Source organism: Theropithecus gelada, chromosome 12 (genome assembly GCF_003255815.1).
Source record: "Theropithecus gelada isolate Dixy chromosome 12, Tgel_1.0, whole genome shotgun sequence".
NCBI lineage: Eukaryota > Metazoa > Chordata > Mammalia > Primates > Cercopithecidae > Theropithecus > Theropithecus gelada.
This window is the reverse complement of record NC_037680.1, coordinates 3,175,948-3,194,099: the sequence shown is the minus strand read 5'-3', so window position 1 is coordinate 3,194,099 and position 18,152 is coordinate 3,175,948. Positions and strand designations below refer to the sequence as shown.

Sequence of the window (18,152 nt, the reverse complement as noted above, 5' to 3'; positions counted from 1 at the left end):
CACCCACACCAGGTAGGGCTGTTGATTCAGTGAGAAACGCCAGGCACTTAGGAAATTGTCAGTGAAGCGCAGCTGAACACTTACCCGAGGCTAAGCGCAGTGTGGCCTGGACCCCACCAGCAGTTGGCGCTGTGGCCTTGCAGGTAGGGTAACAGTGCCCGCTTGTGGGCTTGCGGGATCAGAGGCGTTCCCCAGGGTCCCCCAGAGACTCCTGGCTTGTAGGTGGAGGGGGCTCTCTAGAATCCAAGCCATGGCAGAGTCTTGGAACCTCTGCTGAAGCCTGACACCCCAGGGAAGGACATCATGCCATTTCTCTGCCGGTCACACTCGCCTCCAAGCAAAAGACGGCTCAGCTCCCTGGGGCCAAGGGCCCTCCACTGCCCCGCACACCCCTCCCGGCCCCCATTCCAGGTCTCACTCTGACCTCCATCTCCTGGGAGGGAGAGACTAAGTTGATGAGGATATTTTCTGCCTCTGAGTAGATTTATTTTTTCATTTAACTATTGTGGGGGAGGCACCATGAAACTCTAAGTGCCTACGGGGCAGGTTTCCACCCTGACCTATGTAGGCAAGGGGCGCTTAAAAACATTTTTAACTGGGCCAGGCGCGGTGGCTCAGGCCTGTAATCCTAACACTCTGGGACGCCAAGGCGGGTGGACCATTTAAGCTCAGGAGCTGGTGACCAGCCTGGCCAACATGGTGAAACTCCGTCTTTAACTAAAAATACAAAACTTATCCCGGCGTGGTGCCACACGCCTGTAATCCCAGCTACGGGGGAGGCTGAGGCAGGAGAATCGCCTGCACCCAGGAGGCAGAGGTTGCAGTGAGCCGAGATCGTGCCACTGCACTCCACCCTGGGCGACAGAACGAGACTCCATCTCAAAAAAGTAAATAAATAAATAAAACTTTTTTAAAAAGAGCATTTTAACTGGCCATGTGCAGAGGACGTTTACACTCACAGCGCTTCGGGTAGTTGAGAGTGATGGGAGTATCGTGTTTCTGTGGGTGCCACAGTTTCCAATGCTATCGACTTTTATCTCCTTGACAACTCTATGGGTTTTTCAACTACTTGCACTACTCTCTTCAAAAGGTAGCCTTACTGAAGTCTCATTTGTGTAGTTTTTCCATCTCTGGAGGACAGTGGGGGCGGGCAGGGCGAGGGGCTGGACACACTGACCTCTGGCTGTGGACCCGTGCCCGATGGTGGGGTGCCAGGAAGGGGGGTCCCTGCAAAGGAGGGGGGTTGCACCGGGTCAGCGCCCCGCGTCCGCCCACAGCTGTTCGACCGGGAGCTGTGTCTGCGGCAGCTGCGATACTCGGGCATGATGGAGACCGTGCGCATCCGCAAGTCCGGCTTCCCCATCCGCTACACGTTCGAGGAGTTCTCGCAGAGGTTCGGCGCGCTGCTGCCCAGCGCCGTGCGGATGCAGGTCAGTGCCCCTCGGGGACGGCCACCGCTGTCCATCCCCGGCCTTCCCCTCGGCCTCCCGCTGCCCTCCCCGGCCCCAGCCTTGCCATGAGCCCTGTCCTTCCTCCCTCTCGCCTCCTCCCGCCCTGCCCTGGCCCTCTCCCAGCGCCGCGGAGGTGAGGGGCTTTCCCTGGGGTCCGGGAGAGCTGGCGGCCGCAGCGGTTCCTTCTGGACCGTGTCTGTAGTTGTACAGTAGACACGTTCTCTCCTACCGCGTCGGAGAGCCGAGGTGGGGCCAGAAAGCTACTGGGGCCCGAGGTTCTTCCTGTCCGGTCTGGAACTCTCAGCCATCCTGAGGCTGGGCCTGGCTGGGGCCAAGCGTCCCACAACACATGGAGGCCCCAGGCCCCGAGTTCCCTCCTCACCCCAACCCCTGCTCGAGGTTCCCGTTGTGCCTGTGCCTGGGCTGGGGCGCGGGCAGCCCCTGATGGGGGAGCCTGTGGGACGAGGAGGGAGACTCCACCCCCAGAGAGCCGCCGAGGGGTCTCTGCCCTCTATCCCACCTACACCCCCGTTTGGTCTTGGCAGCTGCGAGGCAAGTTCCGCCAGATGACCCTGGGCATCGCTGACATGTGGCTGCGGACAGACAAAGACTGGAAAGTGGGGAAGACCAAAATTTTCCTGAAGGTGAGACCTCCAGGAACCAGCTGGCCTTACGGCCTCCTGTAGCTGGTGGGCTTGTCAGCTCTTGCACCAGGCCCGGGGTCCATGGTCCATGTGCCCTGAGCCAATGGCACTGGGCAGCAGCTCAAAGCGTGGTCCCCACCCTCAGGGCACCCCTGGATGTAGAACATCACACTAGGGGACAATGAGGTAGTGGTGAGGGGACTGGGGAGGGCCAGCCCAGCCTGTGGAAGCCCAGGAGGCTTCTCAGAGGGGCACCTAGGGCAAGGCCTGAGGGTGCAGAGGAGGCGCCTTCCAGCCACGGGGCAGCACCCAGGAGCTCAGGGCGGTCTGCCGGTGTCCTGAGACCTGCCTCCATCATGCCGGGAACCACATCCTGCCATGCAGGCTTCCCCACACTGGGGCGGCCCAGCCTCTGCGGAGCCTGGAGGGCTACTGCTTTAGTGGAAGAGGGCTGTGTATCAACTCCCCACAAAGTGGCTTGTCCTTAGGAGGCTTGTGCGAGCATCACCGCCACCACCTGCCTCCCCCAAAATGCACAGGGAGCTGAAGTCACACAAAGGAAGCTTCGGGGCCCTCCAGAAGTGCCACTTGGGTCACAACCACTGAGGAGGGAACCTCCCTGTCCCCTAGCCTTCTAAGCCTCCGCGGGCCAGCACAGTGAGAGGGAAGAGGAAGAGCTGGGAGCAGAGTTGGGAGGACGCTTTGCCAGCTCGCCAGAGCCCCCACCCACCCCTGCTGCCCCTTCCTCTTCCCCCATAGTGCCTGCCCACCTGCCCACATGTGTCCTCAGAGGGCCCTCCTGGCCCCAGCCCTCTAATGGGTCTGTCTGTCCATTTGACCGTGCAATAGTCAGGCTGTGCTGGGGCTCAGAGGCTAAGATGTGCAGGAAGAAACCGAGTGGCTTCCAATTTAGTGGGGGAGGCAAGGCCAGCAGAGGGACCATCTCAGGGCACTGTGGGTTTGTCATAAATGGCTCTTATTATCTTGAGGTGTGTTCCTTCAATACCTAGTTTATTGAGAGTTTTTTTTTTTTTAACATAAAGCGATGTTGAATTTTATCGAAGGCCTTTTCTGCATCTATTGAGATAATCATGTGGTTTTTGTCTTTAGATTTGTTTATGTGGTGAATTATGTTTATTGATTTGCGTATGTTGAACCAGCCTTGCATCGTGGGGATGAAACCAACTTGATTGTGGTGGATAAGCTTTTTGATGTGCTGCTGGATTCAGTTTGCCAGTATTTTATTGAGAATTTTTGCATAGATGTTCATCAGGAATATTGGCCTGAAGTTTTCTTCTTTTGTTGTATCTCTGCCAGGTTTTGGTATCAGGATGATGCTGGCCTCATAGAATGAGTCAGGGAGGAGTCCCTCCTTTTCAATTGTTTGGAATAGTTTCAAAAAAAAAAAAAGGTATCAGCTGTTCTTTGTAATTCTGATAGAATTCAGCTGTAAATCCATCTGGTCCTGGGCTTTTTTTGGTTGGTAGGCTGTTTATTATTGCCTTAATTTCAGAACTTGTTACTGATCTATTCAGGGATTCAACTTCTTCCTTGTTCAGTCTTGGGAGGGTGTATGTGTCTAGGAATTTATCCATTTCTTCTAGATTTTCTAGTTTATTTGCATAGAGGTTTTTATACTATTCTCTGGTGGTTTGTATTTCCATGGGCTCAGTAGTGATATCCCTTTTATCATTTTTTATTGTGTCTATTGGATTCTTCTCTCTCTTCTTCCTTTTTAGTCTAGGTAGTGGTCTATTTTATTAATTTTTTCAAAAAACCAGCTCCTGGACTCATTGATTTTTTGAAGAGTTTTTCGTATCTCTATCTCCTTCAGTTCTGCTCTAATCTTGGTTTTTTCTTGTCTTCTGCTAGTTTTGAAATTTGTTTGCTCTTCGTTCTCTAGTTATTTTAGTTGTGATGTCAGGGTGTCGATTTCAGATCTTTCCAGCTTTCCGAGGTGGGCATTTAGTGCTATAACTTTCCCTCTTAACACTGCTTTAGCTGTGTCCCAGAGATTCTGGTATGTTGTCTCTTTGTTCTAATTGGTTTCAAAGAACTTCTTGATTTCTACCTTGATTTCATTATTTACCCAGGAGTCATTCAGGAGCGGGTTGTTCCATTTCTATGTAGTTGTGTGGTTTTGAGTGAGTTTCTTAATCCTGAGTTCTAATTTGATTGCACTGTGGTCTGACAGACTGTTGTGATTTCAGTTCTTTTGCATTTGCTGAGGGTGTTTTACTTCTGATTATGTGATCAATTTTAGAGTAAGTGCCATGTGGCACCAAGAAGAATGTATACTCTGTTGTTTTGGGGTGGAGAGTTCTGTAGATATCTATCAGGTCCACTTGATCCAGAGCTGAGTTCAAGTCCTAAATATCTTTGTTAATTTTCTATCTTGATGATCTAATATTAACAGTGGGGTGTTAAAATCTCCCACTATTAGGCCGGGCGCGGTGGCTCAAGCCTGTAATCCCAGCACTTTGGGAGGCCGAGACGGGCGGATCACGAGGTCAGGAGATCGAGACCATCCTGGCTAACACAGTGAAACCCCGTCTCTACTAAAAAAATACAAAAAATTAGCCGGGCGCAGTGGTGGGCGCCTGTAGTCCCAGCTACTCGGGAGGCTGAGGCAGGAGAATGGCGGGAACCTGGGAGGCGGAGCTTGCAGTGAGCTGAGATCCGGCGACTGCACTCCAGCCTGGGTGACAGAGCGAGACTCCGTCTCAAAAAAATATAAAAAATAAATAAAATCTCCCACTATTATTGAGGGAAACATTTTTATATTGAAACAAGCATGGGGCTTTTACACAGTTGAATGCAAATGTCACATGAATTTTGGGAAATAAAACACAGCTTCAGGAAAATTTTGTGCCCCCTCTTGAATTCTTCAGAGCAGAAATGAAGGATGCCAGATTGAATTAGCAAGAAGAAAGAGCTAATGTGGGAAGTTCTTGGATTGGGGTGGGAGGTACAGTTGCAGCTCCTGTCTCTGAGCAACCTTAAGGTCACTTTGAAGGCCTCCTTCTTTGGCCTGCCCTCCTGGGAGAAGCCTGAGAGACGCTACCTTCGGGAGACGGAGCCCAGGCCCCAGGCAGGGGCTGTGGGGTGAGGGTGAGCAGCCTGGTGACGGCGTCTCTCCCATTCCAGGATCATCAGGACACTCTGCTGGAGGTACAGAGAAGCCAGGTGCTGGACAGAGCGGCGCTCAGCATCCAGAGAGTCCTGCGGGGCTACAGATACAGGTGCCGGCCCTGCCCCAAGGCCCATCCAGCCCACTCCTGCCCACAGTGTCCCCACACAGACCTGCAGCCCACAAACCAGGATCACATGTCCCTGCTGGGCCCTCCCTGGGGTTACCGAGATCTTCCAGTGCCTTCCAACCAGGGACACTGCAACCTGTGTTGGCCAGAGAATTCTGATACGTTACTGGAATGTTTGGAAAAAACACAAAACACTCCATATGCAAGAGACAGAAGCCGAATGAAGGGCCAGCCCTGCTCTCAACCAGGGTTTGACGTTCCACTTCAATTATGTCAGTGTATGGGTTTGGGTTGTGAGGCAATTTGCTTTTGGAGGGAAAAGAACCCTTGGCTTGCCTGCGTTCCCTGCTCAGTAAGAGGGTACCGCCCGAGTTGTAATCCAGGATCAGCAGATCAGCAGCGCTGCTGCCTTGCCCCACCCTCACCTGGGTTCCTGAGCCACCATAGCAAGGGCTGGAAACCCAGGCATGAGAACGTGGGAGAAGACAGCCAGCCCCGGGAACAGAGAAGGAGGGGGCACAGAGCAGGGCAGGGAGCAGGGAGCTAGGGACCACAGCTAGAGAGGCAGCTCTGCTGCTGCGAAGCCGGAGGCCAGCTCAGGGCCAGCCTCTGGTGCTGCTGATCTCAGGACAACAGGCCGCATCTGACCAAACAGGCCCACGTAGTCGGAGGCCAGGCAGGCTGGCCCCCCTGACTCCCAGCATTTTAAATGAAGCTTTTTGTTTTGAGATTATTGTAGATTTACATGCAGTCGTAAGAAATAATATGAGATATCGCCGTATACTCTTCACCCATTTCCCCCGGTGAAAACGTCTTACCACCATTCCCCCCTCCCTCACACCCATCCCCAGCCCTGCTTAACCCTGGCAACCTCTAACCTGTTCTGCATTTCTAGAATGTTGCCATTGCACAAATGTTATATACATGGAATTATACAACATGCAGCCTGGGGTGGGCTTTTTTCACTTGGCGTGTTTCTCTGGAGATTCATCCAGGTTATTGCTTGCATTAATATTTATTTATTTATTTATTTATTTATTTGAGACAAAGTCTCGCTCAGTCAACCAGGCTGGAGTACAGTAGCACGATCTTGGCTCACTGCAACCTCTGCTTTCCGGGCTCAAGCTATCCTCCGGCCTCAGCCTCCAAAGTAGCTGGGACTACAGGCACCTGCCACCATGCCCAGCTAATTATTATGTTTTTTGTAGAGACGGGTTTTCGCTATGTTACCCAGACTGGTCTCAAACTCCTGGCCTCAAGTGCTCCGCCCGCCTCAGTCTCTCAAAGTGCTGGGATTACAGGTGTGAGCCACTGCGCCCAGCCAATATTTTGTTACTTTTTATTGCTGGGTAGTGTTCTATGGGATGGATACCCCACAGTTTGTTTAACCATTCACCTGTAGAAGGACATCTGGGCTGTTTCCAGTTTTTGGCTTTGATGAATAAAGCTGTTATGAGCGTTTATGAGATTTTTGTGAGAACATCAGTTGCTGTTTCTCTGGGATGTATGCCCAGGAGTGCAGTTACTGAGTCATACGGTGGTTACAAGTTTTGTTTTTTAAGAAACTGCCAAACTGTTTTCAAGAGTGGCTGTACCGTTTTACATTCCCACCAGCAGTGCCTGGCTGACTCAGTGCCCCTGCATCCTCACCAGTGTTTGATGTTGTCATTGTTTATTTTAGCCCTTCTGATAGGTCTGTGATGATCTCTCATTGTGGCTGTCCTTAACATTCCCCAATGTGGAACGCCTTTGTGTGTGCTTGTCATGTATGTGTCCCCTCTTTGATGACCTGTCTCTGCATGTTGCTTGCTTATTTTCTAATTGGAGTCTTTGTTGAGTTTTGAGAGTTCTTTATATATTCTAGATACTAGTCCTCTCTCAGCTATGTGGTTTGTGAATATTTTCTCCCAGTCCGTAGGTTGTCTGTTTATCCTCTTAAGAGAGCTTTGCAGAGCGAAAGTTTTTAATTTTGGTAAAGTCTAATTGTCAAAGTTCTCTTTCATGGATCATGCTTTTAGTGTTGAGTCTAAGAACTCTTTGTCAAGATTTTCTTTTCTGTTTTTCTAAAAGTTTTTGTAGTTTTAAATATGTTACATGTAGGTCCATGATACATGCCCATTTTGAATTAATTTTTGTATACAGCCTGACACTTAGGTCAAGGTTCTTTTAAATTTTTTTCCTATGGTTTTCTCCCCAGTATTATTCATTTCAAAAAGTCTATCCTTCCGTCAGTGAATTGCTTTTACATCTTTATCAAAACCTAGTGGTGTGGGTCTATTTCTAGGTTCTGTATCCCATTCCATTGGTCGATGACTCTATCCCTCCACAATGCCACAGCATCTTGTTTATCGTAGTTACATAATAAGTCTTAAAGCTGTGTAGACTAATTCTTCCCACTTTTCTTCTTCAAAAGTGTTTTAGTTATTCTAGTTCCTTTGCATTTCCATGTACATATAAAAATAATCTTGTCTATATCTACAAACAAAACCTTGCTGGGATTGTTGATAGTAATAGGCTTGTATAGCAATTTGAAAATCAATATCTCTACTAAATCCATCTTCCAATCCATAAACATGATATGTAGCTCCATTTATTTAGATATTATTTGATTTCACGTGTCCATGTTTTGTAGTTTTTAGCATACAAACCCTGTACATGTTTTATTAGATTTACATGTTTTTTTAGTAATTGTAAATGGTACTGTATTTTTAATTTTGACATTGGCATATTCATTGCTAGCAAATAGAAATATGTTGGATTTTTGTGTGTTGACTTCATATCCTGCAGCCTTGCTGAGCTCACTTTTTATAAATTCCTTAGAATTTTCGATGTAGATCATCTTGTCATCTGCAAATAGGGGCAGTTTTCTATCTTTTTTTTTTTTTTTTCCCCAATCCATATGTCTTTTATTTCCTTTTCTTGCCTATTGCAGTGGCCAGAACATCCAGTATTATTCGGGTGGTGAGAACAGATATATTTGCTTAGTCCTTTATCTTAGGGGGAAAACACTCAGACTTTAACCATTAAATATAATGTTAAGGCTGAGGCGGGCAGATCACGAGGTCAGGAGATTGAGACCATCTGGCTAGCACTGTGAAACCCCATCTCTACTAAAAAAAAAGAAAAAATTAGCCAGGCGTGGTGGTGGGCACCTGTGGTCCCAGCTACTCGGGAGGCTGAGGCAGGAGAATGGCGTGAACCCAGCAAGCAGAGCTTGCGGTGAGCCGAGATTGCACCACTGCACTCCAGCCTGGGCGACGGAGCAAGACTCTGTCTCAAAAAAAAATGTATATATATGTGTGTGTGTGTGTGTGTGTGTGTGTTTATATATAATGTTAGCTGTAGGTTTTTCGTTGATACCCTTTCTCAAGTCAAGGAAGCTTCCCATATTCCTAGTTTTCTGGGTGTTTTTATCACGAACAAGTGTTGAATGTCAATTTTTTTTCTGCGTCAGTTGATAATGATATGTGATTTTTCTCATTTAGCCTTTTAATGTGGTGAGTTACATTTCCTGATTTTTAAATATTGAACCAGCTTCGCATCCCTGGAGGAAACTCCACTCGGTCCTAGTGTATAATTCTTTTTGACGTTGCTGAATGCTGTTTGTTAATGTTTCATTAAGGATTTTTGCATCTATATTCATGAGGTCTGGGGATTTTTTTTCTTTTGTCTGGTTTTGGTATCAGAGTAACACTAGCTTCATAAAATGAATTAGGAAGTGTTTCCTCTTCTGTTTTCTGGAAGAAATTATGTAGAATTGATGTGATTTTTCCTTAAATGTTTGGCAGAAATCTCCAGTGAAAATATCTTGGCCTGGGAATTTTTTTATAGGGAGTTTTTAATTATAAATTCAATTTATTTAATAGTTATAGGAATGATTCAAATTATTTTATATTGAGCGAGTTGTGGTAATTTGTGCTTGCTGAGGAACTAGTCCATGTTATCTAAGTGTCAAATGTGTGTACGTCAATTTGTTCATAGTGTTCCGTTATTATCCTCTTGATATCTGCAGACTCTGTAATGATATCCCCTGTGTCATTCCTGATATTTGCAATTTATGTCTTCCCCCTTTTTTCTTTGTCAGTCTTGCTAAAGATTTGTCAATTTTCTTGTCCTGGCCGGGCACGGTGGCTCACACCTGTAACCCCAGCACTTTGGAGGCCAAGGCAGGCAGATCACTTGAGTTCAGGAGATTGAGATAGCCTGGCTAACATGGCGAAACCCCGTCTCTACTAAAAATACAAAAATTAGCTGGGCGTGGTGGCAGGTGCCTGTAATCTCAGCTACTCGGGAGGCTGAGGCAGGAGAATTGCTTAAACCTGGGAGGTGAAGGTAGTGGTGAGCTGAGATCATGCCATTGCACTTCAGCCTGGGCAACAAGAGTAAGATTTTGTCTCAAAAAAAAAAAAAAAAATTCTTGTCCTTTTCAAAGAATCAGGCATTAGTTTCATTACTTCTTCTCTAATTATTTTTAATTTCCTTAATTTCTGCTCTTTTATTATTTTCATCCTTCCAACTTTGAGTGTATTTTACCCTTCCTCTAGATTCTTGAGGCAGGAGATTAGATTATTAATTCAAGGCTTTTCCTCTTTTCTAATGTAGAGTGATATAAATCTCTGTCTTAGCACTGCTTTAGCTGTGTTTCACAAATGTTCACATGTTATACTTTCATTTAGTTCAATTTCATTGACTTTCATTCAGAAAAAAAATTAAATTTTCCTTGAAATTTCCTCTGCGAAAATGTAGAAGTATGTTGTTTAGTTTTCAGTGTTTAGGGATTTTCCTGTTATCATTTTGTCTTTGACTTCTAGTTTGATTTCACTGTGGTAAGAGACACACTCTGTATGAATTAAGTTCTATTAAGTATGTTGAAGTTTCCTTTGTGGCCCAAGATATGTCCTCTCCTGGTCCAGATTCTAAGGGCACTTGGAAAGAACATGTATTTTGCTGTTAATTCGGTGGTGTGCTCTGAAAAATGTCAATTAGATCTTGTTAGTTGATAGTGGTGTTGAAGTCTATATTATTGCTGATTTTCTGTCTGTGTTTTATCAATTGTTGAGAGAGTCTCTAATTATGATTGTGGACTTGCGTTTTCCATTTCAGTTTTATCATTTTTGCTTCACATATTTTGTAGCTCTGTTGTTTGGTGAATACACAATTAGGATTGCTATGTCTTGGTGGATGTGCTTTTTATTATCATGTGATATCCTTCTCTGTCTCTGGTTATCTCCTTTGCTCTGAAGTCTACTTTATCTGGTATTAATATAGCCACTCCTGTTTTGATTACTATTTACATGATCTATATTTTTCATCCTTTTACTTTCAGCCTACCTATATAACTATGTGTTAAGTGAGTTTCCCATAGACAGTATGTAATTGGGTCATGGTTTTCGATCCATTCTGCCAATTTCTGCCAATGTATGTCACTGGCATACATTAAATTCTCCCTTAACATCGTCAACAGATTCTTGGAAACTATGACTTCCCAAGAATATACAGCAGGTGTTCAAATATCATTGTTCCCTTCAATGTGGTTTCATTATAATGTTGATGAGAAAACAGTTGGTTCCATCACATATCGTCTCACTCAAAGTCTGTTTCCAAGAAGGTATCAACAACATTGAGGACCTACTGTATTTAGGCCTTTTACATTTAAGGTGATTATTCATGTTAGAGCTCAAGTCTGCCATTTTATTTTTTGTTTTCTATTTTTTTCCTCTCTCCTTTGCGTTTGTATGTTTTCTTTTTCCTGCCTTTCTATGACTTATTTAAAAATTTTTAAGTATTTCATTTTGATTTATCTGCAATGTGTTAGAGTATATGTCTTTTTTATAGCTTTCTAAAGCAGTTGCATTAGGTATCATACACATTATACACATACAGACAGAGAGACGGTATCTACTGGTGTCATCATTTTACCACTTCCAGTGAAGTATAGAAACTTTACCCCCTTTCATGTCCATTTACCTTCTCTCGTGTGTAATATAATTTTCTTAAATATTTTCTCTACATACATGTAGAGTGACATCAGAAAGTGTTGGCCAGGCACAGTGGCTCATACCTGTAATCCCAGCATTTTGGGAGGCCAAGGCAGGAGGATCACTTGAGGCCAGCAGTTCAAAACCAGCCTGGTCAATGTAGTGAGAACTCGTCTCTACAAAAGAAAAATACAAAAATATCTGGGCATGGTGGTGCATGCCTGTAGTCAGTTATTTTGGGAGGCTGAGGTGGAAGGATCCTTGAGGCCAGGAGTTCAAAGTTTTGGTGAGCTCTGATGGCGCCACTGCACTCCAGCCCAGATTACAGAGTGAGACCCTGACTCCAAAAAAGAAAACATAGAAAGGAAACAACAACAACACCACTTTCTTTGCTCATCTGTAAGAAGAAACTCCTGGCTGGGCAAGATGATTCATGCCTGTAATCCCAGCACTGGGAGAGGCGGAGGCAGGTGGATCACTTGAGCCCAGGAATTCAAGGCCAGCCCGAGCAACATGGTGAAACCTCATCTCTACTAAAAATACAAAAAATTAGCCAGGCATGGTGATGTGCGCCTGTAGTTCCAGCTACTCAGGAGGTTGAGGTGGGAGGATTACTTGAGCCTGGGAGGTGAAGGTTACAGTGAGCCGAGATTGCACCACTGTACTCCAGCCTAGGCGACGGAGTGAGACCTTGGCTCAAAAAAAAAAAAAAAAAAAAAAAGCAACTCCTAATCCATTCAAGTTTTGTCATGAGATTGTAGCAAATCAGCCACATCTTTAGGCTCCACTTCTAATTCTAATTCTCTTGCTATTCCCACTAATATGCTGTTTCTTCCTCCACTGAAGTCTTAACCCCTCAAAGTCATTCATGAGGATTGGAATCAACTTCTAAATTCCTGTTAATGTTGATAGTTTGACCTCCTCTCCTGAATCATGAATGTTCTCAGTGGCATCTAGAATAGTGAAAGCTTTCCAGATTTTCAATTGACTTTACCCAGATCTATTAGAAGAATTACTATCTATGGCAGCTATAGCATTATGGCATTTATTTCTTACATAAGACTTGACAGTCTGAATTACCCTTTGATCCATGGACTACAGAATGGATGCTTTGTTCACAGGCATAAAAACATTAATCTCCTTGTACGTCTTCATCACAGTTCTTGGGTGGCCGGGTGAATTGTCAATGAGTGGTAATATTTTGAAAGAAATCTTTTTTTCTGAGCAGTAGGTCTCAATGGTGGCCTTAAAATATTCAGTAAACCATGCTATAAATAGATGTGCTGTCGCCCAGGCTTTGTTGTTTCATTTCTAGATTACAGGCAGAGTAGCTTTAACATGATCGTTAAGGGCCCTAGGATTTTCAGAGTGGTCAATTAGCATTGGCTTCAGCAATTAGCAAAGTGACCAGCTTCATAAGCCGCTAGTAGGAGAGTCAGCCTGTCCTTTGAAGATTTGAAGTCAGGCACTGACCTCTCTGTACCTCTGTGTTACCTATAAAAGTCCTAGTGGCATCTTCTTCCAATATAAAGCTGTTTTGTCTACATTGACAAAACAGGCGCGGTGGGTCACTCCTATAATCCCAGCACTTTGGGAAGCCAAGGCCGGTGGATTGCAAGGTCGGGAGTTCAAGACCAGCCTGGCCAATATGCTGAAACCCCGTCTCTACTAAAAATACAAAAAAATTAGCCGGGCATGGTAGTGGGAGCCTGTTGTCCCAGCTACTTGGGAGGCTGAGGCAGGAGAATTACTTGAACCCGGGAAGCACAGGTTGCAGTGAGCCGAGATCGTGCCACTGCACTCCAGCCTGGGCGACAGATTGAGACTCCATCTCAAAAAAAAAAAAAAAAAAAAAAATCTGTTGTTTGGATAATTTGCTGCAGCTTCTCCATCAGCACTTGCTGCTTCACCTTGGATTTTTATGTTATGGAGGTGGCTTCTTAAACCTCATGACCCAAACTTTGCTAGCTTCATACTTTTCTTCTGCAGCTTCCTCACCTCTCTCAGTCTTCACAGAATTGAAGATAGTTAGGATCTTGCTCTGGATTGGGCTTTGGCTTAAGGAAATGTTGTGGTTGGTTTAATCTTGTATCCAGCGCATGAAAACTGTCTCCATATCAGCAAGAAGGCTGTTTCACTTTCTCATCATTCGTGTGTTCACTGGAGGAGCACCTTCAGTTTCCTTCAGGAACTTTTCCTTTGTATTCACAACACGGCTGTTTTGTGCAAGAGACCTAGCTTTTGGCCTGTCTCAGCTTTGGACGGGCCTTCCTCACAAAGCTTAATCATTTCTCACTTTTGGTTTAAAGTGAGAGACATGAGATGCTTCCTTTCACATGAACACTTAGAGGCCACAATAGGGTTATTAACTGGCCTAATTTTAATATCGCTGTGTCTCAGGGAACAGGGAAACAGAAAAGACAGAGAGAGATGGGGGCACTACTGGTTGGTGAAGCAGTCAGAACACACACATTTATTAAGTTTCCCATCTTATATGGGTGCAGTTTGTGGTGCCCCAAAATAATTCCAATTGTAACATTAAAGATCACAAGATCATTACAGCAGATGTAATAATAATGAAAAATGTGAAATATTGCAAGAATTACCAAAACGCCATGCAGACATGAAGTGACCACATGCTATTGAAAAAATGATACCAATAGACTCAACACACGGCTACCACAGACCTTCAGTTTCTAAAAACACAGTATCTGCAAAGTGCAATCAAGCAAAGTAACATCATAATAAACTGAGGCATGCCTGCAGCTCTGTATGCACTGAGCTTGCCTGGGAGTGACTCCGCCTTGCCAGAGCCCAGCTTTCAGGTTTTCTTCTCCGTGTCCAGCCCTGGGCTAGTGGCCAGAGGAGGGGCGTCTGCAATAAAAATGCGGAAGTAAGTTTTATCCCTTTGTAGCTTTTTGGGGGTAGAGAGAATGAGGAAGAATTTTCTGATACCTTAAAAAAACTGGACTGTCGGTGGGACACGGTGGCTCACTCCTATAATCCAGCACTTTGGGAGGTCGAGGTGGGTGGATCACTTAAGGTCAGGAGTTTGAGACCAACCTGGTCAACATGGTGAAACCCCGTCTCTACTAAAATTACAAAAATTAGCCAGGCGTGGTGGCAGACACCTGTAATCCCCATTACTTGGGAGGTTGAGGCAGGAGAATTGCTTGAACCCGGGAGGCAGAGGTTGCAGTGAGCCGAGATCGTGCCATTGCAGTCCAGCCTGAGCAACAAGAGTGAAACTCCATCTAAAAAAAAAAACAAAAAACTGGACTGTCATCTTCCACAAATTTGGGTTGCTGATAGTAGATTTTTTGTTCCTAACTTGCCTGTGCATCTTTTGGTCTGTAACACCTTTTGAGAAAGGATTGTACGTACTCATTTTCCCCAACATTTTACTATCCTTTTTGCCTTCCAAAGCAGCAAACCAGTGTTTCTCCCCCAGAGGCTTTCAACCATCTGAGGTTGTTACCTGTGTGTGGCTTGTATTGCCCTTCTAGGAAGGAGTTCCTGAGGCAGAGGCGGGCAGCCGTGACCGTGCAGGCCTGGTGGAGAGGCTACTGCAACAGGAGGAATTTCAAGCTGGTGAGAGAACTCACTGGGGCGGCTGGGCCCGCGGGTAACTGTCCAGTAAGAGACAGATGTGTAAAGTTTGTTTCTCTGAATGAGAGACCTCAGGCAGGAAGGATCAAATCACTCATAGACGTGGCATGCAAATTTAAAATGATCGGACCTCAGCATCCCATACAGTCTCTTCTTAGCGTAATCTCCGGCCCCATGGTCTGTAGGCTTCAAAATATTTTGCAGAACATGGGATATCTTCAGAGCTAGACTAGGTGTCCTGCTGTGGAATTGAATAACTCCTGTCTTTTCCCAACTTGCAGGCAACAAAATGAGCAAATGGATTGATTTGTTTCGAGTACTTTTTCCTAATTTTTCTCTTAACCACGGGCATTTGCTAATGAGTATCTGCTCAAAGCAATGAACTAGAGTAACTATGGCTGTGCCCGTGTCACTTGGCCGCTTTTGTCATGGATGTGACTGGTGGTGACGTGAAATGGTCACATCAGCAAGACTGGCCCAGCCCGCCTGCGTTCCATGCCCACCAAGAGCATGATAGTAGCTGGCCTGTGTGGAGCAGTTCCTTGGGGCCTATTGCTTCGCATACATCATTTTATTTAATATTAAACCAACTCTGTACGTCAAGGAACTGAGACATAGAGGAGCTGAGTGGTTTTCCCGAGAGCGTGAGACTAGTGAACCGCAGAGCTGGGGTTTAGATGAGGGGACTGTGACTTCCAAACTCTTAAACCAACCCGTTGGGCGGGTCTTTAGGAAGCTCAGGGACTGCTGTGGCCCAGGGGATGTTTGCGGCGCTGACATGGCGTTCATCCATTTCTTACTGCACTTTTACTTTCAAGATGCCCTGAGGGATTTGCGTGGCCACAGCCCTCCGCACAGGCACGCTCACCTGTGGACAAGTCAGCTGAATTTGGCTGGCAGATGTGGACAGCAGGGCCTCAGGAATCCACTCTCCCATTTCACCCACGTGAAATACACACCACTTCTCTCCATCCACGGCCCCAAGGAGGCCACTTTATTATTTATGCTATTTTACACATGCTTATTTAGCACTTATTTGCACGTCAGGCTCTGGTCTAAGCACTTTACAAGCAATAACTCACTTACTATTCTTGTGTTCATAGGTGTGTACCATTCTAGCACCAGCCCTTTGCCAAAACAAAACTAACTGTAAATCTATCTTGCACTATCTCCTGAGGAGCACCCCTCTCTGTTCCCTGGGGAAGGCCTTCTCGCCCCTGAGCCCACCTCCCTCTTCTCGCCCCTGAGCCCGCCTCCCTCTTCTCGCCCCTGAGCCCACCTCCCTCTTCTCCCCCCTGAGCCCGCCTCCCTCTTCTCGCCGCTGAGCCCGCCTCCCTCTTCTCCCCGCTGAGCCCGCCTCCCTCTTCTCCCCGCTGAGCCCGCCTCCCTCTTCTCCCCCCTGAGCCCGCCTCCCTCTTCTCCCCGCTGAGCCCGCCTCCCTCTTCTCCCCGCTGAGCCCGCCTCCCTCTTCTCGCCCCTGAGCCCGCCTCCCTCTTGCCTCCGCAGATCCTCGTGGGCTTTGAGCGCCTGCAGGCTATCGCCCGGAGCCAGCAGCTGGCGAGGCAGTACCAGGCCATGCGGCAGAGGACGGTCCAGCTGCAGGCCCTGTGCAGGGGATACCTGGTGCGCCAGCAAGTCCAGGCCAAGAGGAGGGCAGTGGTGGTCATTCAGGCCCATGCCAGGGGCATGGCTGCCCGGCGCAACTTCCAGCAAAGGAGGGCCAATGTAGGTGGTCACCTGGCCTCTTGGGCAGGTGGGGCTGACAGGGGCCCCGGTGGGCGAGGGCAAGAAGAAGGAGCGAGCAGCTGTGTAGACAGCTCACCAGAAGCGCTTTGGAAAATCCCCGCCACAAGCCAAGATGTTAAAATCTGTTCAATTAAGAGCACAGCGAGGATACAGGACACAAGAGGCAAGTTAGCAGGCACCTGGGCTGAGATGTAGATATCACGAGAGACACGCCCCCCTCTCCCTGTTCACAGTCAGTTCTACGTGGCTCTGCAATGGCTGGGGAGCTGCGGCCACCACCCAGGAGCACGCAGGGTATAGCACGGGAGAGGCAGCAGGTCAACGGGATAGTCTTAGCCTTGAACCTGGAAGATGAGCTCAGGTCCCCTCCCTTTCACCTTGGAGATGAGTTTTGGGACAGGGATTGTCAGTCCCCTGGAAGGTGCAACAAACCTGAGCCAGACAAGGTGAGAAAGGCCCAGTTCCATGGAAGAGAGCAAAGTGCCCTGGCTACTGGGCTGTGGATGACAGCTCAGGGGACAGAGAAATATAAATACCAAGGGGAGTTGCTGAGTATCTGGGAGGCTTGGAGGACAGGGAGCAGGGGGACAGCACCAAGGAAATAACCCCATTTCCTCCATCGAATACTCGAGACTCAACCTTCATACTTGGCTCTTTGTAAGTTGTGATAAGGCAAAGGGGCCAGGATGACATTGACTTCTGCTCCATGGATGAAAACCTGGTCTACGGAGCACACTGCTAATACAGTGAACAGGGCAGGTGAGAGGATGCACCCACAGACATGTCAGCAGCGAGCTTCTGCACCCGCGTGCCCCCAGCTGGCTGCAAAGCCGTCTGATCTGTGACTTCATTACTCCAGCCCCTGGGGACCTGTCCTGGTGGACCCTTGATGCCTTTGAATGAAGGGACCAAGTGGTCCTGAGCAGTGGTTGTGCAGCTGGGTTCCTAGGGGGTCCCTGGAGTTTGAAGGGGTGCCTTAAGGACCATCTGAGGGTAGGGACAAGCCAGCAACCTCCCCTCTCCGGAGCTCTGACTGTCACTGGGAAAGGGAAAGCTCTGACTGGTTGATCTCCAACCACCCTGGCTGTTAAAATCTGTTGTTTCAGAGTAGAATACTGATCTGGACAAATGATGGCAGGATGTGGCTTACTTGGCTTCTGGGAGGTGCTTGCCCTGTGGGGTAGGCAGGGCTGGACCCCCTGAGCCCTGCTTGGTAAACTTCCCCCACAGGGTATGCAGGCGCCGCTGGTCATCCCGGCCGAGGGGCAGAAGAGCCAAGGCGCTCTCCCCGCCAAGAAGCGCAAATCCATCTACGACACCGTCACTGACACGGAGATGGTGGAGAAAGTGTTCGGCTTCCTCCCTGCCATGATTGGGGGCCAGGAGGGCCAGGCCCCGCCGCGCTTTGAGGTAACACAAGCCTGGTGTCCACAATCCGCCCCAGGAAACCTGCCCTGTCCGTGA

At 47.4% G+C, this 18,152-nt stretch overlaps 1 protein-coding gene across 1 annotated transcript in view; it reads left to right on the top strand.

The window, feature by feature from the left end:
- Positions 1–18,152, top strand: part of MYO7B (myosin VIIB) — a 79,323-nt gene that overhangs the window by 32,500 nt on the left and 28,671 nt on the right. Inside the window, exons 16-21 of the mRNA XM_025404793.1 lie at positions 1,278–1,430; positions 1,997–2,095; positions 5,243–5,337; positions 14,840–14,924; positions 16,449–16,667; positions 17,928–18,098. Of these exons, the coding sequence (XP_025260578.1) occupies positions 1,278–1,430; positions 1,997–2,095; positions 5,243–5,337; positions 14,840–14,924; positions 16,449–16,667; positions 17,928–18,098 (822 nt within the window). The remainder of the gene's footprint in view (positions 1–1,277; positions 1,431–1,996; positions 2,096–5,242; positions 5,338–14,839; positions 14,925–16,448; positions 16,668–17,927; positions 18,099–18,152) is intronic.